A 25123-nucleotide genomic window follows, 5' to 3' on the forward strand; every position below is an offset into this window, starting at 1 on the left:
TCATTCATTTCAGCACCACGGACAGCACCTCAATATTTAATTGCTTGTTTCGGTATTAATACTAATAACTTAAAAAAACATAATAACACGTTCCTATGTGATCCATTATAACGTTCTGAAACGATGATGTGCTGATACACTATTTAACGCAGTTAGTAATGTTATCTCCATATAGAAATATCGAAAATATATTAAAAAAAAAGACTAGAGGGGCCTTCCAGCATATGATAACCTTTGACCTTCGCTTCGGATATGAAAAAAAAACTTCTCACATTGCTATTACTTAATTGAAAGCTGCTGATATGCTTTTCTAATTCTCCTCTACAACTTTGTGTATTATTAAATACTCATTGTACATTGTACCTTCCCTCTTTAAGCCTTTTATTTACGACTCTAACTATAGCCTGAACTTTAACCTTTAACCGTTATTCTTACGTTCAGCACTGCAGTGTTGGACAGTTCTTCATAATGTAAATGGTTTCTTAACACTGCTCATAATCTCTGGTTTTCTTTTTGTGGTTTCATTGTAAGTGCAGTGAATCATTTTATATCACATCCTGGGTTGCCTTGTTTCATATATTATGTTTGTCATTGCAGCATTTTTTTTATTTCTCGGACAGATTGCATAGATTTTTTTTTTTTTTTTTTTTTTTTTTTAAATCTACATACTGTTTGCCTGGTTCTTTCCTCCGTTTGAACTCTAAGGGACGCTGTTGATCAGTGAAACAGAGTGTGTAGTGTTGTTCGGACTGTGAGGAGAGAGGAGGAGAGAAAGAGGCGAGGGAGAAACTGTCTTTCATACACGGAGGCGTTCGGCGGAAATACATTCGCTTTGAGACGGCATTTATTGTTTGATCATAATCGAACAATTTTGCTCCAAAGAAATGCAGCCCGTTTGAACTGAAGTGTAGATCGCGTCTACTTGGGTGGCCGTGGATTATACGTTGTTGATACATTTTGGATTTTACTCTTAACGACATGGGGATACGCCAGCACCGATGCGGGAAATGGCCGTTGTGTTGGACACTTACAAGGCAACTGTTCATTTTTGTCTCAATGATTTCCACTATCAATGGTCAAATCCGCTACTCAATACCGGAGGAGATGAAGAAAGGTTCTCTTATCGGCAATGTAGCTCAGGACCTGGGTTTGGATCTGAGGAGGCTCCGTTCTGGGCGGGCCCGTATCGTGACCGGAGAAAACAATCAGTACACCGAGCTAAAAACAGACAAAGGGATTCTAGTCGTGAATGAGAGAATCGACCGAGAAGAGCTCTGTGGAGACGTTACACCATGCAGCTTCAGCTTCGAAATTATTTTGGAAAATCCAATTGAACTGCACAGGGTGACAGTCGAAATATTAGACGTAAATGACCATGCGCCAACTTTCAAAAATAATGTTATTAATCTAGAAATCAGTGAATCTGCAACAGTAGGATCTAATTTTGATTTAGAAAGCGCCTATGACCCCGATGCAGGAATTCACAGCTTGCAAAAATATGTTTTATCCCCTAATGAAAATTTCGTTTTGAAACAACACTCCAACGCGGACGGAGTCAGATTCGCTGTAATGATTTTACAGAAGCCACTGGACAGAGAGTTAAATCCACACCTCTCTCTAAAGCTGATTGCAGTAGACGGAGGAACTCCACAGCGATCTGGTACAGTAAATGTAGAGATCACTGTTCTTGATGCCAATGATAATCCTCCTGTATTTAATCAATCACTTTACACTGCTACTGTGACAGAAAATGCACCCATAGGCACCTATATAACTACTGTGAATGCCTCGGATGTCGACAGTGGGTCTAATGGCTTGGTCACATATACTTTTTCTAATGTAAAGGGAAATTCTGGCGAAAAATTTGAAATTGACAGTTTATCTGGCAAAATAACTGTTGCTGAAAATATTGATTTCGAAAAAGACAAAAAATACGAAATAAGAGTGATCGCCAAGGATCATGGAGGCCTAAGTGACGCTACTAAAGTTGTGATTGAGGTCACTGACATTAATGATAATGCTCCAGTTATAAATATGATGTCATACTCCAGCTTGATTTCAGAGGATGTCCCTCCAGGCACGACTATAGCTGTGTTTAATGTTAAAGATGCAGACTCTGAAAGAAACGGTCAGATAACGTGCTCAATAGATTCTTATCTTCCCTTTAAAATCCAGTCTTCTTTGACTAATTATTACAATTTGCTCTCAAACGTACCTTTTGATCGTGAAACAAAATCAGAATACAACATAACCATAACTGCAACCGATTCAGGGTCACCCCCTCTTTCTACTAAAACAACCGTACACCTAAAGATTTCTGATGTTAACGATAATGCCCCGCTATTTACTAAACCGAATTATTCTGCCTTTATCATTGAAAACAATGTCCCTGGTGTGCCAATATTTGGTGTGAGCGCAAGAGATTCTGACTGGAATCAAAATGCAAGAATTTCATACTTTTTAGAGGACACACAGGTCAGTGGCGGCCCAGTTTCTTCTTATGTATCCATAAACTCTGAAACAGGGGTTCTTCATGCAGTGCGCTCACTTGATTATGAGCAGATCAAGCAGCTTGTATTCACTGTCAAAGCGCAGGATGGAGGCTCCCCTCCACTCAGTAGCAATGTGACTGTAACCATACTGATCCAGGACCAGAACGACAACCCTCCTCAGGTTCTGTACCCAGTCCAGACTGGTGGCTCTCTGGTGGCTGAGATGGTGCCTCGTTCAGCAGATGTGGGCTATCTGGTCACTAAAGTGGTGGCTGTTGATGTGGACTCTGGACAGAATGCCTGGCTCTCCTATAGACTGCAGAAAGCCACAGACAGGGCGCTGTTTGAAGTGGGCTTACAGAATGGAGAAATAAGAACTATCCGCCAAGTCACTGATAAAGATGCTGTGAAACAAAGACTGACTGTTATAGTGGAGGACAACGGGCAGCCCTCTCGTTCAGCTACAGTCATTGTTAACGTGGCGGTGGCGGACAGCTTCCCTGAAGTGCTGTCTGAGTTCACTGACTTTACACAAGACAAGGAGTACAATGACAACCTGACTTTCTACTTAGTGTTGGCTTTGGCTGTAGTTTCCTTCCTCTTCATCACGTGTTTAGTGGTTATTATATCAGTGAAGATCTACAGATGGAGACAGTCTCGCGTCATGTATCACTCCAATCTCCCTGTGATTCCGTATTATCCACCACGTTACTCAGACACTTTGGGGACAGGGACTCTCCAACACGTGTACAACTACGAGGTGTGCAGGACGACTGACTCCAGAAAGAGTGACTGTAAGTTCGGCGGAGCCGGTAGTCAGAACGTGCTGATAATGGACCCCAGTTCTACAGGGACGATGCAGCGGATACAGAGTGAAAGGAGCATCCTGGACGAACCAGACTCTCCTTTAGAGGTTGGCTTTGTCTTTTTATAAAGTTCTAATCTGCAATTCAGTGTTATTTTTGATAAATATTTGTTTTTAATCCAAACCCAGTAACCAGATAAGTATTCAAATGCCTTAGTTGTTCATGATTTCACATTAGTTATCTGAGCATTTATTATTTTACTTTAATTGAAACTAGAGTGACATTTTGTATATATATACCATAATGCTAAATCAACTTCAAGAGAATTAAAATCTATGAGTTAAACGTGCTGCATTCCTTTCGCCTCAGTCATTTTCAGTGCCTGTCAGTACCATGGATAGAGAACATTCAGGGCACTGCATATTTTGTATCTTCCCATTTCTTGTATGTTCTGTGGTGTGTTCATATAGCTGACTGTGTGTGTGTGTGTGTGTGTGTGTGTGTGTGTGTGTGTGTGTGTGTGTGTGTGTGTGTGTGTGTGTGTGTGTGTGTGTGTGTGTGTGTGTGTGTGTGTGTGTGTGTGAGAGAGAGATATTTTGCTGATGTGCACAGGAATGTATTCATACTTTTGTTAGTAATTAACGTATTTGAAAACATATGTTGGTTAACCCCTTAAAATCCGGATTGTATGTGTAAATCAGTGCTTCCAACTCACGGGGACGCTGTTGACCAGGCTGCTGAGATTTCAGAGCTCATGCAGCAGTACCTCCCCCATCATCTCGAAATGTTACAGGGATAGAGAGACAAAAACAAATTAAGGGCACGTTATAGAAGAGGGAGATGATCGAACACGGAGATACCAGGCGTGTTTTCAGCATTGTTGGCAGTGGTGATTCTGGATTATTTTACTGACATTTGTGTCTGAAATACTCTCAGTGGATATCGTTTTTGATATATTTTTTTGAGGACTGGAAAATGTCGGACAGAACAATGACACGGGAAGTAGGACTACTGCTGTTAATCTCTGTTCTGGCTCTCAGCTCGGTTTTCGGGCAGGTTAGCTACTCTATTCCTGAGGAAATGCCGAAAGGATCTTTGGTCGGTAACATAGCACAAGATTTAGGTTTAGATGTGAAGCGTCTGAAATCAGGGAAAGCTCGTATATATACAGGAGAAGGTACAGAATACATCGAGCTGAATAAAGAAAGGGGAGTCCTTGTAATCAAAGAACGGATAGACAGAGAGGCGCTCTGTGGACAGACGACGCCCTGTGCTCTTGCTTTTCAAATAATTCTGGAGAATCCTATGCAATTTTACAGCATCACTGTCGAGATCACTGATATTAACGATAACTCTCCCGGTTTTAAAAACAATGAAATTAAATTCGAAATTAGTGAAATAGCTCAAATTGGATCCAAATTTGTCTTAGAAAAGGCTGTTGACGTCGATGTGGGTATCAATGGGCTCCGGGGTTATTCACTCACTTCGAGCGACACATTCACGTTAAACCCTTATAGAATTGGCAGCAGTCGAAATGTTGAGATGGTTTTAAAGAAGCATCTTGACCGAGAGAAACAGGAGCGGCTGTCTTTAGTATTGACTGCTTCAGATGGTGGCGACCCGCAGCTCTCTGGAACGATGCAAATTGCCATTACTGTCCTGGACGCAAATGATAATGCACCTGTTTGTATTCAAGCAGAGTATAAGACTAGCGTAAAAGAAAACGCGTTGAAAGGAGCTGTTCTAACCACGGTCAGCGCATCTGATGCAGATGAAGGTCCGCATGGGCACATACAATATTCAATTTCTAATGTTCCAGAGGGCGCACTTGAACTGTTTTATGTTGATAAAGAAAATGGCGTTGTTACGTTAATGGGACGGCTTGATTATGAGAAATTTACGCATTATGAGATAGACGTCCAAGCATCAGATAAAGGTGGTAACTCAGATGTATGTAAAGTTATTATTGAGGTGTTGGACACAAACGATAACCCACCAGCTATTAATATTATGTCAACGTCATCCAGTATATCTGAGGATGTTAAGCCAGGCACAGTTCTGACAATGATGAACGTTCAGGATCCAGATTCCGATGAAAATGGAAAAGTCCACTGCGTTTTAAATGAAATTGTTCATTTTACGATTACGTCAACGTCCAATAATTTCTTTACTCTAGTAACCGACAGTGAATTAGACAGAGAGACAGTCTCTCAGTATAATATAACGGTGACCTGCTCTGATGAGGGAGAGCCCTCCCTCTCCAGCAGCGTCACTCTCACCTTGCAGATCTCTGATGTGAATGATAACGCGCCTGTCTTTGAGAGGAGCTCATATGAGGCCTACATTGTAGAAAACAACACACCAGGTCTCTCTATATTCACAGTGAAAGCCAGAGACGCTGACTGGAACCAGAATGCCCGTGTTTCTTACATACTGGAGGACTCCTCTGTTAACGGAGTGCCAGTCTCCTCATATGTGTCCGTTAGTGCTGATAGTGGAGTCATCCATGCAGTGCGCTCTTTTGACTACGAGCAGATCAAAGATTTCCACTTCCGCGTCAAAGCGCAGGATGGAGGCTCCCCTCCACTCAGTAGCAATGTGACTGTGAAAGTAATGATCCAGGACCAGAACGACAACCCTCCTCAGGTTCTGTACCCAGTCCAGACTGGTGGCTCTCTGGTGGCTGAGATGGTGCCTCGTTCAGCAGATGTGGGCTATCTGGTCACTAAAGTGGTGGCTGTTGATGTGGACTCTGGACAGAATGCCTGGCTCTCCTATAAACTGCAGAAAGCCACAGACAGGGCGCTGTTTGAAGTGGGCTTACAGAATGGAGAAATAAGAACTATCCGCCAAGTCACTGATAAAGATGCTGTGAAACAAAGACTGACTGTTATAGTGGAGGACAACGGGCAGCCCTCTCGTTCAGCTACAGTCATTGTTAACGTGGCGGTGGCGGACAGCTTCCCTGAAGTGCTGTCTGAGTTCACTGACTTTACACAAGACAAGGAGTACAATGACAACCTGACTTTCTACTTAGTGTTGGCTTTGGCTGTAGTTTCCTTCCTCTTCATCACGTGTTTAGTGGTTATTATATCAGTGAAGATCTACAGGTGGAGACAGTCTCGCGTCATGTATCACTCCAATCTCCCTGTGATTCCGTATTATCCACCACGTTACTCAGACACTTTGGGGACAGGGACTCTCCAACACGTGTACAACTACGAGGTGTGCAGGACGACTGACTCCAGAAAGAGTGACTGTAAGTTCGGCGGAGCCGGTAGTCAGAACGTGCTGATAATGGACCCCAGTTCTACAGGGACGATGCAGCGGATACAGAGTGAAAGGAGCATCCTGGATGAACCAGACTCTCCTCTAGAGGTTAGTTTCCCATAGATAATAATTCAACTCTTTGAATAACTTAGTTTTTTACTCGACCAAATGGTCTTTTAGGGTTGAGCAATCGCGACTAATAGCAGAAGTCCTCAGACAATGTATCGGTCAACATTTTATCCAACTTGTTTTCAAAAGAGCGAAATCATCCCTATTATCTTTGAAGTTTAGTAAATTGCAAGTGGCATTTCTTGAGCATTTTGATAGTGGTACTTTAACCAAGCTTGTGTGTACACATCTGTCTTTCAGGAGCCGTTTTACTTGTACACAGGAAATTGTGTTTTTTCGCTCGTTTTCATTTCAACATTTTTCAAGACTTTGAGGAATTACAGATTTTTTGTTTTCATTCAGCACCATGGACAGCGCTCCATTGTCATGTGAAACATTGTCTGTTATTTTTAGGTTATAATTGGTGATTCAATGCTGCAAATGTAAATGATCAACCCCTTACCGCTTTTTTTTACGTTTCCAATCTGATTCTACGATTGAAGACACACTTTAAATGATTTTGTATGTGGCACTGGGAGGCATATGTTTTAAGCTGATTTAACGGTGATAATATAATGAATGACTCGTACAAAGACTGAGTTCGATAATTATGATTTCCGGATAACTTAAGTGATAGAAAAGCCTTTGGAGGAAATATGATATCACAGCTTTAAAATAGCGGTGTTGACCGAACGAGTTTCAATATATCGTGTGTGCGTGTGCGTGTGTGTGCGTGTGTGTGTGTGTGTGTGTGTGTGTGTGTGTGTGTGTGTTTGTGTGTGTGTGTGTGTGTGTGTGTTTGTATGAGGGTGTGTCTGTGTAACATGAAAACAACATGATCCGCAGCAAGTATATACCTTTCCCCATATACTTATTTCCCAAACACCTGCCTCCTCTTCTCTCTCTCTCTCTCTCTCTCTCCTCTCCTTCTCTCTCTTTCTCTCTCTTTCTCTCTCTCTCTCTCTCTCTCTCTCTCCTCTCTCTCTCTTTCTCTCTTCTTTCTCTCTCTTTCTTCTCTCTCTCTCTCTCTCTCTTTGTTGCGGTTGCTCTTTCCGGCTCAAATAAATATACCCCGCGAAAACTTAAAATTCCTATTTAGTTCCATATTATTTGTTTTGTTTTTATTTGGAGAAACTGGCTAACCTGAACTTATAAACATACCACATAGAAAACACGAATCATGTTCCATCTTCTACAGTATTCTGTAGTTCATCATGGTGAACTCTTAGGGCCGCTGTTGACCAGTCTTTGTTAGTTAAGGAGAAGGAATCATCAGTACCTCCTTCATCATTTCAGACAGGGGCTCAGAGAAAGACACAACGACCAGTACAACATACGAAGACCAGAGCTCAAAACGTTAATTTGGACGGATATTGTTCCTTTCATTCTATATTTTGGGACCTAGTTGGTCGTTACTGACAACACGAAGACATTACAAGGACTACTTCTGAGGAAAAATTCGTCATCTACGGGAATATCACGTTATTTTTTACAAGGACATGTCGGACAGAACAATGAGACGGCAAGTGCTGCTGTTTATCTCGGTTCTTTCTTTCAGTTCAGTGATTGGGCAGGTCAGCTACTCAATCCCAGAGGAAATGCCGAAAGGCTCTTTCGTTGGTGATATTGCGCAAGATTTGGGTTTGGATTTGAGAAGACTGAAATCAGGAAAAGCTCGCCTTTACACGGGAGGCAGTGCAGAGTACATCGAGTTAAATAAAGAAAGAGGAGTCCTCCTCATCAAAGACAAAATAGACAGAGAGGTGATCTGCGCAGAGACGGCGCCATGCGCTTTGCATTTCCAGGTTATTTTAGATAATCCTATGGAATTTTTTAGCATTACCGTTGAGATTACAGATATTAACGACAACGCCCCGATTTTTAAAAAAGGGGAAATGAAATTCAAAATAAGTGAGTCATCTGTCACAGGAGCAGTGTTCTTGTTGCAACAAGCAATAGATCTGGATGTCGGTGGGAACGGCCTTCAAAGTTATTTGTTAAAGCCAACCGACAACTTTGTATTGAGGCTGCAAAATCAAGCAGGTGGAAGCAAGGTGGTAGAAATGGTTTTACAGAAACCTTTAGATCGAGAAAAGGAGGATCGTTTGTCGCTTGTATTGACTGCAGTAGACGGTGGTGAGCCGCAGCTGTCCGGTACTGTTCAGATACACATCAGTGTGCTAGATAATAATGATAATGCTCCAGTTTTTACGCAGAAGGTCTATAAATCCATAATTGAAGAAAACTCGCCCCCAGGGACGCAAGTGGTAAGCGTTAGTGCTTCTGACTCAGATGAGGGATCCAATGGCAAAATATCCTTTTCTTTACTAAATTTACTCGACAGTGTGTCCGAGTTATTTGAGATAAACAGGGAGACCGGCGAAGTTACACTGCTCGGCAACACCGACTTTGAAAAAAAGCGACAATATCAAATACATGTTCAGGCCAGTGATGAAGGAGGACTAACTGACTCATGTAAAATTATAGTCGAAATAACAGACACAAATGACAATATACCTGTTATAAATGTCATGTCAAAGTCCAGTGCGATAAAAGAGGACATTAATCCTGGCACTGTTGTGACCATGATAAATGTCCAAGACCCCGACTCGGGCAAGAATGGAAAAGTACAATGTTATATTAACGATAACATTCCATTTACAATTTCCTCAACGTCAAATACTTTCTTCAGTTTAACGACCGAGAGTGATTTAGACAGAGAGAGAGCCTCGGATTATAATATAACGGTGACCTGCTCTGATGAGGGAGAGCCCTCCCTCTCCAGCAGCGTCACTCTCACCTTACAGATCTCTGATGTGAATGATAACGCGCCTGTCTTTGAGAGGAGCTCATATGAGGCCTACATTGTAGAAAACAACACACCAGGTCTCTCTATATTCACAGTGAAAGCCAGAGACGCTGACTGGAACCAGAATGCCCGTGTTTCTTACATACTGGAGGACTCCTCTGTTAACGGAGTGCCAGTCTCCTCATATGTGTCCGTTAGTGCTGATAGTGGAGTCATCCATGCAGTGCGCTCTTTTGACTACGAGCAGATCAAAGATTTCCACTTCCGCGTGAAAGCGCAGGATGGAGGCTCCCCTCCACTCAGTAGCAATGTGACTGTGAAAGTAATGATCCAGGACCAGAACGACAACCCTCCTCAGGTTCTGTACCCAGTCCAGACTGGTGGCTCTCTGGTGGCTGAGATGGTGCCTCGTTCAGCAGATGTGGGCTATCTGGTCACTAAAGTGGTGGCTGTTGATGTGGACTCTGGACAGAATGCCTGGCTCTCCTATAAACTGCAGAAAGCCACAGACAGGGCGCTGTTTGAAGTGGGCTTACAGAATGGAGAAATAAGAACTATCCGCCAAGTCACTGATAAAGATGCTGTGAAACAAAGACTGACTGTTATAGTGGAGGACAACGGGCAGCCCTCTCGTTCAGCTACAGTCATTGTTAACGTGGCGGTGGCGGACAGCTTCCCTGAAGTGCTGTCTGAGTTCACTGACTTTACACAAGACAAGGAGTACAATGACAACCTGACTTTCTACTTAGTGCTGGCTTTGGCTGTAGTTTCCTTCCTCTTCATCACGTGTTTAGTGGTTATTATATCAGTGAAGATCTACAGATGGAGACAGTCTCGCGTCATGTATCACTCCAATCTCCCTGTGATTCCGTATTATCCACCACGTTACTCAGACACTTTGGGGACAGGGACTCTCCAACACGTGTACAACTACGAGGTGTGCAGGACGACTGACTCCAGAAAGAGTGACTGTAAGTTCGGCGGAGCCGGTAGTCAGAACGTGCTGATAATGGACCCCAGTTCTACAGGAACGATGCAGCGGATACAGAGTGAAAAGAGCATCCTGGATGAACCAGACTCTCCTCTAGAGGTTAGTATTCTAAAAGACACAGATTTCCTTCATCCACTAGTTTTAGGCCTCCTTGTGACACAGTGAATTAAGCTTTTTTCGGGTATGTGTACATCCTGCATTTAGTTTAGCTTGTTTGGGATGGTTGTGTACGTAATGTTGCGGCTGTTTAGGTTCAGCACCAGGACAGCGCACATAACACTTCAACCCTTATGTGCTCTCTCTCGCTCTCGCTCTCGCTCTCTCTCTGTCTCTGTCTTTCTCTCTATCTCTCTCTCTCTCTCTCTCTCTCTCTCTCTCTCTCTCTTTCTTTCTTTCTTTCTTTCAATCTCATGTGTCTTTTTTGTATTATTAGTTTCCGTCTATAAATGCATGTAGACACCTGGCTCCTTGTAAATCAACATAGACAAATATGTATTTATTGCTACCCACTTTTTCATTGGGGCACGCCAAAGCTTGTAACCAGTAATCATTGATTTTAATTTTGGAACATATAGTCGTGTAATTGCAATGTTCTAAGGGGATGGTATTCTGAAACATTTTTACATTCTCCACATTTTTGCCCTTTGACTCATTAGAATATGTAGCTGTGTGTTTGCCTCGGTAGCTGTACTTGTGTGGTTGTTTTTGCCCGAAACGTTTTGTTTCGTTGTTGTACTGCCTCATCATCATATGCATAGTATTCGTTGCTTAAGTCATTTGTTTTTAATTGATCAGTAATGTAGACAGGTGGATATTTCAGTACGTATATGATCTTTGAATTAATCAAAATATATCTTTGTAAATATTTTTCTTTGTCATGTTTTTCAAATGTCTTGTTGTAGTTGCCTCAGAAAGACGCCATGTAGTTCAGTCAGTTCAGCAGAGAGGGACGCTGTTGGCCATCGAGTTTCTCAGGACGCATTAGTTGCAGTACCTCCCCTGTACCTCAACATATTACATAGAGAGGCAGAGTTTACTGTCGGGACTGCCACGGCATAAGCCTGGATGGCACAACAGGATTTCTTTGTTCCACAATGCAGGATAGGTGATTTCTTTAGGACTATACACGTGCATCTACAGGTCAAAATCGTGAACCTGGGGCAAAGAAACTGAGGATTTTTCTAATTTTCTTCACTGACGCGTCGACCGGAACAATGGGATGGCAAGTGCTGTTGTTTATCTCGCTGCTCTCTCTCAGTGCTGTGCGCGGACAAGTCAGCTACTCCATTCCTGAGGAAATGGCAAAGGGGGCTTTAATAGGCAATATAGCCCAGGATTTGGGCTTAGGTGTGGAAAGACTGAAGTCCGGTAAAGCTCGTATTTATACTGGTAATACAGAGGAATATATAGAGCTAAAGAGAGAAAGAGGAGTCCTCCTTATTAAAGGCAGAATTGACAGAGAAGCGCTATGCGGTCAAACAATGCCATGCGCACTCCATTTTCAAATGATCCTGGAAAATCCAATGGAGTTTTACACGGTTACTGTCGAAATTACCGATATAAATGACAACCCTCCGACGTTTGAGAAAAGCGAGATGAAATATGACATCAGTGAATTAACCCCTTCTGGAGCTCGATTTGTCTTAGAGAAAGCAATAGACGATGATGTTGGTGTAAATGGCTTGGGCAGCTACGCCCTGAAACCAAGCGACAATTTCGTTCTGAAAACCACCAGCCGAGGAGATGGGACTAAGCATGTCGAGATGGTTTTACAGAAACCGTTAGACCGAGAACAACATGAGCATATATCATTAATACTGACCGCTCTGGATGGTGGTGAACCACAGCTTTCGGGGACGATGCAGATTATTATCACTGTATTAGACGTCAACGACAACCCGCCCGTTTGTTCAAAAGCGGAATACAAAGCAGGCGTTACAGAGAATGCTCCTGTTGGCACTGTAATAACCACTGTAAGGGCTACAGACATAGATAAAGGCAATAACGGAATAGTAACATACATGATTTCAAAATCCGGAGCAGCAGGTCTCTTTGACATTGATGCCAATAATGGTGTATTGACTCTAACAGGAAATGTAGATTATGAAAAAAGGAGACTTTATGAGCTAGATGTAAAGGTGTCGGATCAGGGAGGATTATCAGACGCATGTAGGGTAATTGTGGACGTGACGGATACAAATGATAACCCTCCGAGCATTAACATCATGTCTAACTCAAACACCGTATCCGAGAACATGAAACCGGGAACGGTTGTAACAATGCTTAATATACAAGATGCGGACTCGAATGATAACGGGAAAGTAATGTGTGTATTAAACGAAAATATTCCTTTTGCAATTAAATCAACAACAAATAATTTCTTTACCGTTATAACCGACAGTGATTTAGACAGAGAGACATCCTCGGATTATAATATAACGGTGACCTGCTCTGATGAGGGAGAGCCCTCCCTCTCCAGCAGCGTCACTCTCACCTTACAGATCTCTGATGTGAATGATAACGCGCCTGTCTTTGAGAGGAGCTCATATGAGGCCTACATTGTAGAAAACAACACACCAGGTCTCTCTATATTCACAGTGAAAGCCAGAGACGCTGACTGGAACCAGAATGCCCGTGTTTCTTACATACTGGAGGACTCCTCTGTTAACGGAGTGCCAGTCTCCTCATATGTGTCCGTTAGTGCTGATAGTGGAGTCATCCATGCAGTGCGCTCTTTTGACTACGAGCAGATCAAAGATTTCCACTTCCGCGTCAAAGCGCAGGATGGAGGCTCCCCTCCACTCAGTAGCAATGTGACTGTGAAAGTAATGATCCAGGACCAGAACGACAACCCTCCTCAGGTTCTGTACCCAGTCCAGACTGGTGGCTCTCTGGTGGCTGAGATGGTGCCTCGTTCAGCAGATGTGGGCTATCTGGTCACTAAAGTGGTGGCTGTTGATGTGGACTCTGGACAGAATGCCTGGCTCTCCTATAGACTGCAGAAAGCCACAGACAGGGCGCTGTTTGAAGTGGGCTTACAGAATGGAGAAATAAGAACTATCCGCCAAGTCACTGATAAAGATGCTGTGAAACAAAGACTGACTGTTATAGTGGAGGACAACGGGCAGCCCTCTCGTTCAGCTACAGTCATTGTTAACGTGGCGGTGGCGGACAGCTTCCCTGAAGTGCTGTCTGAGTTCACTGACTTTACACAAGACAAGGAGTACAATGACAACCTGACTTTCTACTTAGTGCTGGCTTTGGCTGTAGTTTCCTTCCTCTTCATCACGTGTTTAGTGGTTATTATATCAGTGAAGATCTACAGGTGGAGACAGTCTCGTGTCATGTATCACTCCAATCTCCCTGTGATTCCGTATTATCCACCACGTTACTCAGACACTTTGGGGACAGGGACTCTCCAACACGTGTACAACTACGAGGTGTGCAGGACGACTGACTCCAGAAAGAGTGACTGTAAGTTCGGCGGAGCCGGTAGTCAGAACGTGCTGATAATGGACCCCAGTTCTACAGGGACGATGCAGCGGATACAGAGTGAAAGGAGCATCCTGGATGAACCAGACTCTCCTCTAGAGGTTAGCCTTTTTTAATACCGTTTCAGTCTATTTTAAATGTTATAAAATAATGACACGCCGCTTTTTTTCTTTGAGTAACAAAAGGGGAGGTAACATTTTGTAAGGGACATTTTGCGTTTAGGCTCAAAGTTTCCCCCGAGATTTCAAAAACACGTTTTTCTTTTTAACAGACACTCGGATTGTTTTGATTATTGTAAATATTGTAATTATTGTAATGATTGTTATTATAATATTATTATTATTATAATAATTATTATAATTACTATAATTACTATAATTACTATAATTATTATAATTATTGTAATTATTATAATTATTATTATTATTGTAATTATTTAATTATTATTATTATTATTATTATTATTATAATTATTATATTATTAGTAGTAGTAGTAGTAGTAGTAGTAGTATTATTATTATTATTAGTAGTAGTATTATTATTATTATCATTAGTATTATTAGTGTTAGTAGTAGTAGTAGTAGCAGTGATAATGGAAATACTAGTAGAAATATTATTCATAGAAATGTTTCTATATAACTCCCGGTATTTCAGCGCTTAATGGCATTACGTTATTCGACAGCTTTTGCAGTCTGTGAGTTTGGGCTTTCATACAGAGTTGCTTCACTTCAGAACTGTGGACAGCGACATTCATAGTACAACCTCATGTTCATCATGTCATTCAGCGACTGTTTTCAAAGTGTGTAATCAGTTTTTCTTTTATGTTCTACACATCATTTTGTCATGGATTGCCAGCATGTGGGGAAAACTTTTTTTCCCCGATATGTTTCCCTTTCCACTTTTCATTTGGATTTTATATTCACCTCAATCTTTGACACACCTGCAACATCTGAGTAACATGGTGTCATTCTTTTTTTACTATTATATTAAAATGTATTGTTATGATAACCTAAACTGCACACTTGACGGGTTTCAATAATGTCCTCCTGTATTTGTTCGTACATTCCAAGATGTTACTTATATTTATTTTTTGTAACTACATTCCAAGATTTGTTCACAACGAGTACTCCTTAGATTAATTTTAGTCGGTTATCTGCAGTTTTATAGAATGGACTCTTAGGGCCGCTGTTGACCAGAGTGTTGTTGACTAAGAGCAGGGATATAGCAGCACCTCCTATGTAACATCGACACAGTACAGAGAGATCACGACGAGCATACAACGGAGCATTCTGGTTCTTTAACATTTTTGATAAGAAAAGACGAGAAACTTCGGTATGCAATACATTTGCTTCCAATGAGTGGATTATGCAGCTGTTCATTTGAGATTTGACATTGGAATCTGAGGAGAAATCTGTTTTTGTTTCTGATTTAATCAGACTGTGGAGCCTCGCTGGGGAAAAATCGGAAAGAACAATGAATCGGCAAGTGCTGTTGTTTATCTCTCTTCTTTCCCTCTACTCTGTGTTCGGGCAGGTCAGCTACTCTATTCCGGAGGAAATGTCGAAAGGCTCTTTAGTTGGTAATATTGCGCAAGATTTGGGTTTAGAGATAAAACGTTTGATGTCCGGTAAAGCTAGGATTTATACGAGGAACAGCGACGAGTACGTCGAGCTGAACAGAGAAAGGGGAGTCCTCCTCGTCAAAGAGAGAATCGACAGAGAGGTGCTGTGTACAGAGACGGCACTTTGCGCGTTACATTTTCAGATTATTTTGGAGAATCCGATGGAATTTTACAGCGTTACAGTCCAGATCACAGATATTAATGATAATGCACCAACCTTTGAAAAAAGTGAGATGAAATTCAAAATTAGCGAGTCGGCGATTACCGGAGCGAAATTTGTGCTGGAAAGGGCTGTGGATCTTGATGTTGGAATTAATGATCTTAAAAACTATGAATTGAAACCAACAGATCATTTTGTTTTAAAAATCCACAGTAATGCAAATGGTCATACAAACGTTGAGATGGTGCTACAGAAGCCTTTAGACCGAGAGAAACAAGAGCAGATATCTCTCGTGTTAACGGCTGTAGATGGAGGAGAGCCGCAGATGTCAGGAACAATGCTGATTGTTATTACAGTTTTAGATGTCAATGATAATGCCCCCGTTTTCACACAGTCAACATACAAGGCTACAGTTACTGAGAACTCACCTAAAGGTACAGTTGTTGCCACTGTTTCAGCTTCAGATGCAGATCAGGGTACTAACGGTAAAATAAGTTATTCAATCACAAATACATTAGACAATGTCAGGAAAGTATTTGAGGTGAATGATGAAAACGGTGATGTTTCATTAATTGGCGACATTGACTTCGAAAAGTCAAGACACTTTCAAATAAATTTACTTGCTAGTGACGATGGAGGACTCACAGATTCGTGTAAATTGATTGTTGATGTGCAAGACATTAATGACAACAAGCCTGAAATTAACATAATGTCTAAGTCAACTGTTATATCAGAGGATGCCAAACTCAATACAGTGGTTACAATGATAAATATTGAGGACCTAGATTCCGAAGAAAACGGTTACGTTAAATGTTTAATCTTCGATACTGTACCATTCATTTTAAAAACGTCAACAAATAATTTCTATAGTTTAGTAACAGACAGTGATTTAGACAGAGAGACAGCCTCTGAGTATAATATCACGGTGACCTGCTCTGATGAGGGAGTGCCCTCCCTCTCCAGCAGCGTCACTCTCACCTTACAGATCTCTGATGTGAATGATAACGCGCCTGTCTTTGAGAGGAGCTCATATGAGGCCTACATTGTAGAAAACAACACACCAGGTCTCTCTATATTCACAGTGAAAGCCAGAGACGCTGACTGGAACCAGAATGCCCGTGTTTCTTACATACTGGAGGACTCCTCTGTTAACGGAGTGCCAGTCTCCTCATATGTGTCCGTTAGTGCTGATAGTGGAGTCATCCATGCAGTGCGCTCTTTTGACTACGAGCAGATCAAAGATTTCCACTTCCGCGTCAAAGCTCAGGATGGAGGCTCCCCTCCACTCAGTAGCAATGTGACTGTGAAAGTAATGATCCAGGACCAGAACGACAACCCTCCTCAGGTTCTGTACCCAGTCCAGACTGGTGGCTCTCTGGTGGCTGAGATGGTGCCTCGTTCAGCAGATGTGGGCTATCTGGTCACTAAAGTGGTGGCTGTTGATGTGGACTCTGGACAGAATGCCTGGCTCTCCTATAAACTGCAGAAAGCCACAGACAGGGCGCTGTTTGAAGTGGGCTTACAGAATGGAGAAATAAGAACTATCCGCCAAGTCACTGATAAAGATGCTGTGAAACAAAGACTGACTGTTATAGTGGAGGACAACGGGCAGCCCTCTCGTTCAGCTACAGTCATTGTTAACGTGGCGGTGGCGGACAGCTTCCCTGAAGTGCTGTCTGAGTTCACTGACTTTACACAAGACAAGGAGTACAATGACAACCTGACTTTCTACTTAGTGTTGGCTTTGGCTGTAGTTTCCTTCCTCTTCATCACGTGTTTAGTGGTTATTATATCAGTGAAGATCTACAGGTGGAGACAGTCTCGCGTCATGTATCACTCCAATCTCCCTGTGATTCCGTATTATCCACCACGTTACTCAGACACTTTGGGGACAGGGACTCTCCAACACGTGTACAACTACGAGGTGTGCAGGACGACTGACTCCAGAAAGAGTGACTGTAAGTTCGGCGGAGCCGGTAGTCAGAACGTGCTGATAATGGACCCCAGTTCTACAGGAACGATGCAGCGGATACAGAGTGAAAGGAGCATCCTGGATGAACCAGACTCTCCTCTAGAGGTTAGTTTAATAATGTAACTGCGTCTCTGTCTTTCAGGTTTTAATTGCAGTAAAAGAAAACTGTTGCACATTATCTCCGCATTTTCAGGACCATGGACAGCACCTTTTAACCTATTTTGTCAATTATTTGCAGATGGTCATTATTGTCAACCATCTTTACACTTTCATATGTTCAGTACCTCGGACAGCGACATCTTATTTCAGTCTCTTTCCCTTTCCTATCCAGAAGTGCTTTTTAGTTTATTATTTTTGTAATCTTTTGGTAATTATTTTTCCCTTCCTTTCTAATTATTATTTTTTTTTTCTCATACTTTTGTAAAGATGTATTTCATATTTCTTACGGACACAATAATAATGCTCAAAAGTTAAGAGAAAACTGAGAAATCCTATCCTTACACAGTTTTGTAGTGGTATTTCACCGTGTTGCTTATTCTATTATTACCGTTTTTTTAATAAATTGAACTTTCTAGTAAGTCTTCTGGTCGGATTACTTCATCTTTGTTCTCTGTAGTTTTATGTTATGAACTCTAAGGGCCGCTGTTGACCAGAGTGTGCACGGCTGAGGGTAATGCAATAGCAGCACCTCCCATGTAACATCACCATAATGAAGAGAGACACGAAGGGAAAGAACGGACTTTCGGGATGTATGATTATCCACACGACGACCTCTGAGACTGTTCTTTTCATTGTGCGGATTGTACAGCTGCAAGATTGACGTGTGATTGATTTCAGTTTATCGGATATTGAACTGGACGTTTGAGCGTTGCGGGGATAACACAAGGATAGAACAATGAAAGGACTACCGCTGTTGTTCATCTCTCTCCTTTCGCTTGGCTCAGTAATTGGGCAGGTCAGCTACACAATACAGGAGGAAATGACGAAAGGCTCTTTCATCGGTAATATAGCACAAGATTTGGGTTTAGAAACCAGACGTTTGACTTCTGGTAAAGCTCGAATTTATACTCGAGACAGTGATGAGTACATCGAGCTGAACAGAGAAAGGGGAGTCCTCCTCGTCAAGGAGAGAATCGACAGAGAGGCGCTATGCAGACGGACGACGCCTTGTGCTTTACATTTTCAGATTATTTTGGAGAATCCTATGGAATTTTACAGCGTTACAGTCCAGATCACAGATATTAATGATAATGCACCAACCTTTGAGGAAGGAGAAATCAAATTCAAAATAAGTGAGTCAGCGGTTATCGGGGCAAAATTTGTGCTGGAAAGGGCTGTGGATCTTGATGTTGGAATTAATGATCTGAAAAGCTACAAATTAAATCCAACGGATAATTTTGCTTTGAAACTCCACAATAACGCAGATGGGAATAAAAACGTTGAGATGGTGCTGCAGAAGCCTCTAGACCGGGAGAAAGAAGAGCAGATATCCCTCGTGTTAACGGCTGTAGATGGAGGAGAGCCGCAGATGTCAGGAACAATGCTGATTGTTATTACAGTTTTAGATGTCAATGATAATGCCCCCGTTTTCACACAGTCAACATACAAGGCTACAGTTACTGAGAACTCACCTAAAGGTACAGTTGTTGCCACTGTTTCAGCCTCAGATGCAGATCAGGGAACTAACGGTAAAATAACTTATTCAATCACAAATACGTTGGATGATGTCCGAAAGGTGTTTAAGATAAACAGGGAAAGTGGTGATGTTACTCTAACTGGAAATATTGATTTTGAGGAGTCGCGAAATTTTCAAATACATGTACGTGCCAGTGACGATGGAGGACTCACAGATTCTTGTAAATTAATCGTTGATGTGCAAGACATAAATGACAACAAGCCTGAAATTAACATAATGTCGAAGTCAACTGTTATATCAGAAGATGCCAAACTCAATACAGTGGTTACGATGATAAATATTGAGGACAAGGACACTGGAGAAAACGGGAAAGTGCAGTGTTTTATTAGCGAAAATGTACCATTCATTTTAAAAACGTCAACCACTAATTTCTATAGTTTGGTAACCGACAGTGAATTAGACAGGGAGAGATTATCCGAGTGTAATATAACGGTGACCTGCTCTGATGAGGGAGAGCCCTCCCTCTCCAGCAGCGTCACTCTCACCTTACAGATCTCTGATGTGAATGATAACGCGCCTGTCTTTGAGAGGAGCTCATATGAGGCCTACATTGTAGAAAACAACACACCAGGTCTCTCTATATTCACAGTGAAAGCCAGAGACGCTGACTGGAACCAGAATGCCCGTGTTTCTTACATACTGGAGGACTCCTCTGTTAACGGAGTGCCAGTCTCCTCATATGTGTCCGTTAGCGCTGATAGTGGAGTCATCCATGCAGTGCGCTCTTTTGACTACGAGCAGATCAAAGATTTCCACTTCCGCGTCAAAGCGCAGGATGGAGGCTCCCCTCCACTCAGTAGCAATGTGACTGTGAAAGTAATGATCCAGGACCAGAACGACAACCCTCCTCAGGTTCTGTACCCAGTCCAGACTGGTGGCTCTCTGGTGGCTGAGATGGTGCCTCGTTCAGCAGATGTGGGCTATCTGGTCACTAAAGTGGTGGCTGTTGATGTGGACTCTGGACAGAATGCCTGGCTCTCCTATAAACTGCAGAAAGCCACAGACAGGGCGCTGTTTGAAGTGGGCTTACAGAATGGAGAAATAAGAACTATCCGCCAAGTCACTGATAAAGATGCTGTGAAACAAAGACTGACTGTTATAGTGGAGGACAACGGGCAGCCCTCTCGTTCAGCTACAGTCATTGTTAACGTGGCGGTGGCGGACAGCTTCCCTGAAGTGCTGTCTGAGTTCACTGACTTTACACAAGACAAGGAGTACAATGACAACCTGACTTTCTACTTAGTGTTGGCTTTGGCTGTAGTTTCCTTCCTCTTCATCACGTGTTTAGTGGTTATTATATCAGTGAAGATCTACAGATGGAGACAGTCTCGCGTCATGTATCACTCCAATCTCCCTGTGATTCCGTATTATCCACCACGTTACTCAGACACTTTGGGGACAGGGACTCTCCAACACGTGTACAACTACGAGGTGTGCAGGACGACTGACTCCAGAAAGAGTGACTGTAAGTTCGGCCAAGCCGGTAGTCAGAACGTGCTGATAATGGACCCCAGTTCTACAGGGACGATGCAGCGGATACAGAGTGAAAGGAGCATCCTGGATGAACCAGACTCTCCTCCAGAGGTTAGACTGATTTAACATTATTTTTACAAACCACTATCAGTGACATTTTTCAACTTTAAAGCACGTAGTTTCTCAGTAGAAATACGGGGACATAGCATAGTTTTAGGATCATCTTATCTTATACTCTTTCACTGCCCTCTATGCCTACTACATAATGTTTAGTCTCCAAATGTACTCAATCAGTGCTTTAAACTCCTTTTAAAGCTCCCAGCGGATAATCCGTTTTTTGATACAGATTTGTTATATATTGACATTGGTTTAATCTGAATAAAGTGGCAGATACACAGCTGTCTTTTTTACCTTCTGATTTAGCATAGTATACGAAATATTATCTGATTGTTTCACTAACTCCTGCTGATATACACTTCTCTTCTTACTAGTTGCCATTGATTTTAAACATACAATGACCCAATTTCCCATTTGATACACAATGTGATTAATATGCTTTCCTTCGTTTTGGTCATTAATATATCTTCTTGGCATCAGTCGTGGTATGGTTTGTTAATTGTGTGAGGTGAATCCGTGTCTGTTGGCCGGACTTGTTTAGAGATGTCTTTCGTTTTCCAGAATATATTTATTTCAGAACATCGGACAGCGACAGTAACTTCATCTGCTTGTTTTAAATTAATCTAGTGAGGTCTGTTTTTACATTATTCAATTTCAGATTTTTTTATTTGTCAGCCAGTCTTCTGAACATATTCTATTATGTTGGATTCCTGCAGTTTTATAGTATGGACTCTTAGGGCCGCTGTTGGCCAGCGTGTCGACGGCTAACACTAGAGTTGAAGCAGTACCTCCCATGTAACGTCGACATAATAAAGAGAGAGCACGAAGAGAAAGAACGGACAATTGATTCATGTAGAAATTTGAAAGAGGACGTCGGCATATGGGACTTTATTTCTCTTGTGTGGATTATACGGGCGATTCGTTAACGTTTGATACGCATTCTGTCGGTTTTGTGAGCTATAAACACACAGTAACAGTATGGATAAAACAATAACGAGGCAAGTACTGCTGTTTATCTGTCTCCTCTCCGTTGGCACGGTGTTCGGGCAGGTCAGCTACACTATTCCAGAGGAAATGGCCAAAGGATCTTTAGTGGGTAATATAGTACAGGATTTAGGTTTACAAACTAAACGGCTGGTATCTGGAAAAGCGCGAATTTATACTCGAGACAGTGATGAATACATCGAGCTGAACAGAGAAAGGGGAGTCCTCCTCGTCAAGGAGAGAATCGACAGAGAGGCGCTATGCAGACGGACGACGCCTTGTGCTTTACATTTTCAGATTATTTTGGAGAATCCTATGGAATTTTACAGCGTTACAGTCCAGATCACAGATATAAATGATAATAAACCGTCCTTTGAAAAAAATGAGATGAAATTCAAAATCAGTGAATCAACGGTTATCGGGGCAAAATTTGTGCTGGAAAGGGCTGTGGATCTTGATGTTGGAATTAATGATCTTAAAAGCTACAAATTAAATCCAACGGATAATTTTGCTTTGAAACTCCACAATAACGCAGATGGGAATAAAAACGTTGAGATGGTGCTGCAGAAGCCTTTAGACCGAGAGAAAGAAGAGCAGATATCCCTCGTGTTAACGGCTGTAGATGGAGGAGAGCCGCAGATGTCAGGAACAATGCTGATTGTTATTACAGTTTTAGACGCTAATGATAATGCCCCCGTTTTTACACAGTCAACATACAAGGCTACAGTTACTGAGAACTCACCTAAAGGTACAGTTGTTGCCACTGTTTCAGCCTCAGATGCAGATCAGGGTTCTAACGGTAAAATAACTTATTCAATCACAAATACATTAGATGAAATAAGGAAAGTATTTGAGGTAAATGAAGAAAACGGTGATGTTACTTTAATTGGAAATGTTGATTTTGAAGATTCGCGAAACTATCAAATACATTTACTTGCTAGTGATGAGGGAGGACTCACAGATTCTTGCAAATTAATTGTTGATGTGCTGGACGTGAATGACAACAAGCCTGAAATTGACATAATGTCAAAGTCAACTGTTATATCAGAGGATGCCAAACTCAATACAGTGGTTACAATGATAAACATCGAAGACAAGGACTCCGGAGAAAACGGAAACGTGAAATGCTTTATCGGTGAAAATATACCATTCACTTTAAAGACATCAACAAATAGTTTCTATAGTTTATTGACCGACAGTGATTTAGACAGAGAGAGAGCCTCGGAGTATAATATAACGGTGACCTGCTCTGATGAGGGAGAGCCCTCCCTCTCCAGCAGCGTCACTCTCACCTTACAGATCTCTGATGTGAATGATAACGCGCCTGTCTTTGAGAGGAGCTCATATGAGGCCTACATTGTAGAAAACAACACACCAGGTCTCTCTATATTCACAGTGAAAGCCAGAGACGCTGACTGGAACCAGAATGCCCGTGTTTCTTACATACTGGAGGACTCCTCTGTTAACGGAGTGCCAGTCTCCTCATATGTGTCCGTTAGCGCTGATAGTGGAGTCATCCATGCAGTGCGCTCTTTTGACTACGAGCAGATCAAAGATTTCCACTTCCGCGTCAAAGCTCAGGATGGAGGCTCCCCTCCACTCAGTAGCAATGTGACTGTGAAAGTAATGATCCAGGACCAGAACGACAACCCTCCTCAGGTTCTGTACCCAGTCCAGACTGGTGGCTCTCTGGTGGCTGAGATGGTGCCTCGTTCAGCAGATGTGGGCTATCTGGTCACTAAAGTGGTGGCTGTTGATGTGGACTCTGGACAGAATGCCTGGCTCTCCTATAGACTGCAGAAAGCCACAGACAGGGCGCTGTTTGAAGTGGGCTTACAGAATGGAGAAATAAGAACTATCCGCCAAGTCACTGATAAAGATGCTGTGAAACAAAGACTGACTGTTATAGTGGAGGACAACGGGCAGCCCTCTCGTTCAGCTACAGTCATTGTTAACGTGGCGGTGGCGGACAGCTTCCCTGAAGTGCTGTCTGAGTTCACTGACTTTACACAAGACAAGGAGTACAATGACAACCTGACTTTCTACTTAATGTTGGCTTTGGCTGTAGTTTCCTTCCTCTTCATCACGTGTTTAGTGGTTATTATATCAGTGAAGATCTACAGATGGAGACAGTCTCGCGTCATGTATCACTCCAATCTCCCTGTGATTCCGTATTATCCACCACGTTACTCAGACACTTTGGGGACAGGGACTCTCCAACACGTGTACAACTACGAGGTGTGCAGGACGACCGACTCCAGAAAGAGTGACTGTAAGTTCGGTGGAGCCGGTAGTCAGAACGTGCTGATAATGGACCCCAGTTCTACAGGAACGATGCAGCGGATACAGAGTGAAAGGAGCATCCTGGATGAACCAGACTCTCCTCTAGAGGTGAGACCTTCCTTATACAACAATCACTCTATAAATATAGGCTTTTCGGAGCAAAAAAACTGTCAATCAGTACTCTATTTTGATAATATCCTTCAGTGTACTGTGGTAAATGTTCTTTCAGCACGGACAGTGATGACGAATAATAGTACATAAGGCCAATGGAGGGTATTTGCGGGACCTCAGTTTTCCTATATTTCTATTTTGTATCCGATGTTCTTGAAGTTGGACGCAATTGTGTGGGTTCTTGTGGGACTTGTGTCTGACTGTGTGTTATCGTGTACATGTCTTTCAGTAAAATATCATGTCTGCGCTAACAAGTGGAGTTAAGTTAACATTCAGTTCATCGATTATTTTTACTTTAATAATATATATTTAAAAAAATAAATCTATTCTGATAATCGTGCTCACAAGGCCATTGTTTCCAGCAATCTGAATTATATAGCATTGTGTTTGTCTGTTATTGTGTGTTATGCTACAACTCCCTTATTTCCAGTCTTGTGCAGTTTCGTGATCTGCACTCTTAGGGACGCTGTTGGCCAGTGTGTGGTAGCTTCACTGCAGATTTCAGCAGCACCTCCCAGATCATTATATTTGTGAGAAGCAAGGCCAACACAATGCAGAGTCCGAGTTACCGAGAATACTGCACGCAGGCAAAGAAATTGGAAATATATTGAACGACATTTGGGTTGATGGTTCTTCATTCTCACTCACCTAGTGATTGGAATACGCCTGTCTCATATG

The 25123-nt window shown here is 42.2% G+C and overlaps 8 protein-coding genes across 8 annotated transcripts in view; all 8 read left to right on the forward strand.

Annotated features, from left to right (window-relative positions):
* LOC129089894 (protocadherin gamma-C5-like) overlaps positions 1-25123 on the forward strand; it is a 211440-nt gene that overhangs the window by 104892 nt on the left and 81425 nt on the right. The window lies entirely within an intron of this gene.
* Positions 1057-3426, forward strand: LOC129090495 (protocadherin beta-16-like). Its single transcript, XM_054598145.1, has 2 exons — positions 1057-1341; positions 2629-3426. The coding sequence occupies exons 1-2, from the start codon at positions 1057-1059 to the stop codon at positions 3424-3426; spliced, it is 1083 nt and encodes a 360-aa protein (XP_054454120.1).
* Positions 4274-6691, forward strand: LOC129089899 (protocadherin gamma-A2-like). Its single transcript, XM_054597314.1, has one exon. It carries the CDS (start codon positions 4274-4276, stop codon positions 6689-6691), a length of 2418 nt encoding a protein of 805 aa, XP_054453289.1.
* Positions 8176-10641, forward strand: LOC129090497 (protocadherin beta-16-like). Its single transcript, XM_054598146.1, has one exon. It carries the CDS (start codon positions 8176-8178, stop codon positions 10639-10641), a length of 2466 nt encoding a protein of 821 aa, XP_054454121.1.
* On the forward strand, positions 11664-14084 carry LOC129089904 (protocadherin gamma-A2-like). Its single transcript, XM_054597320.1, has one exon. It carries the CDS (start codon positions 11691-11693, stop codon positions 14082-14084), a length of 2394 nt encoding a protein of 797 aa, XP_054453295.1. The 5' UTR covers positions 11664-11690.
* LOC129089906 (protocadherin beta-16-like) lies at positions 15436-17844 on the forward strand. The gene has a single exon (XM_054597322.1). It carries the CDS (start codon positions 15442-15444, stop codon positions 17842-17844), a length of 2403 nt encoding a protein of 800 aa, XP_054453297.1. The 5' UTR covers positions 15436-15441.
* Positions 18614-21016, forward strand: LOC129089907 (protocadherin beta-16-like). The gene has a single exon (XM_054597323.1). It carries the CDS (start codon positions 18617-18619, stop codon positions 21014-21016), a length of 2400 nt encoding a protein of 799 aa, XP_054453298.1. The 5' UTR covers positions 18614-18616.
* On the forward strand, positions 21986-25056 carry LOC129090498 (protocadherin beta-16-like). Its single transcript, XM_054598147.1, has 2 exons — positions 21986-24451; positions 24907-25056. The coding sequence occupies exons 1-2, from the start codon at positions 21986-21988 to the stop codon at positions 25054-25056; spliced, it is 2616 nt and encodes an 871-aa protein (XP_054454122.1).

The sequence above is a fragment of the Anoplopoma fimbria genome, chromosome 4 (genome assembly GCF_027596085.1).
Source record: "Anoplopoma fimbria isolate UVic2021 breed Golden Eagle Sablefish chromosome 4, Afim_UVic_2022, whole genome shotgun sequence".
NCBI lineage: Eukaryota > Metazoa > Chordata > Actinopteri > Perciformes > Anoplopomatidae > Anoplopoma > Anoplopoma fimbria.

Excerpts from the sequence above, each read along its gene's own strand:
- LOC129090495 (XM_054598145.1), top strand. The coding sequence starts at position 1,057 with ATGATTTCCACTATCAATGGTCAAATCCGCTACTCAATACCGGAGGAG. Across the intron at positions 1,342-2,628 it reads AAAATCCAATTGAACTGCAC|ACTGTAACCATACTGATCCA; the intron begins AGGGTGACAGTC and ends AGTAGCAATGTG.
- LOC129090497 (XM_054598146.1), top strand. The coding sequence starts at position 8,176 with ATGTCGGACAGAACAATGAGACGGCAAGTGCTGCTGTTTATCTCGGTT.
- LOC129089899 (XM_054597314.1), top strand. The coding sequence starts at position 4,274 with ATGTCGGACAGAACAATGACACGGGAAGTAGGACTACTGCTGTTAATC.
- LOC129089906 (XM_054597322.1), top strand. The coding sequence starts at position 15,442 with ATGAATCGGCAAGTGCTGTTGTTTATCTCTCTTCTTTCCCTCTACTCT.
- LOC129090498 (XM_054598147.1), top strand. The coding sequence starts at position 21,986 with ATGGATAAAACAATAACGAGGCAAGTACTGCTGTTTATCTGTCTCCTC. Across the intron at positions 24,452-24,906 it reads AGCAAAAAAACTGTCAATCA|GGACGCTGTTGGCCAGTGTG; the intron begins GTACTCTATTTT and ends CTGCACTCTTAG.
- LOC129089907 (XM_054597323.1), top strand. The coding sequence starts at position 18,617 with ATGAAAGGACTACCGCTGTTGTTCATCTCTCTCCTTTCGCTTGGCTCA.
- LOC129089904 (XM_054597320.1), top strand. The coding sequence starts at position 11,691 with ATGGGATGGCAAGTGCTGTTGTTTATCTCGCTGCTCTCTCTCAGTGCT.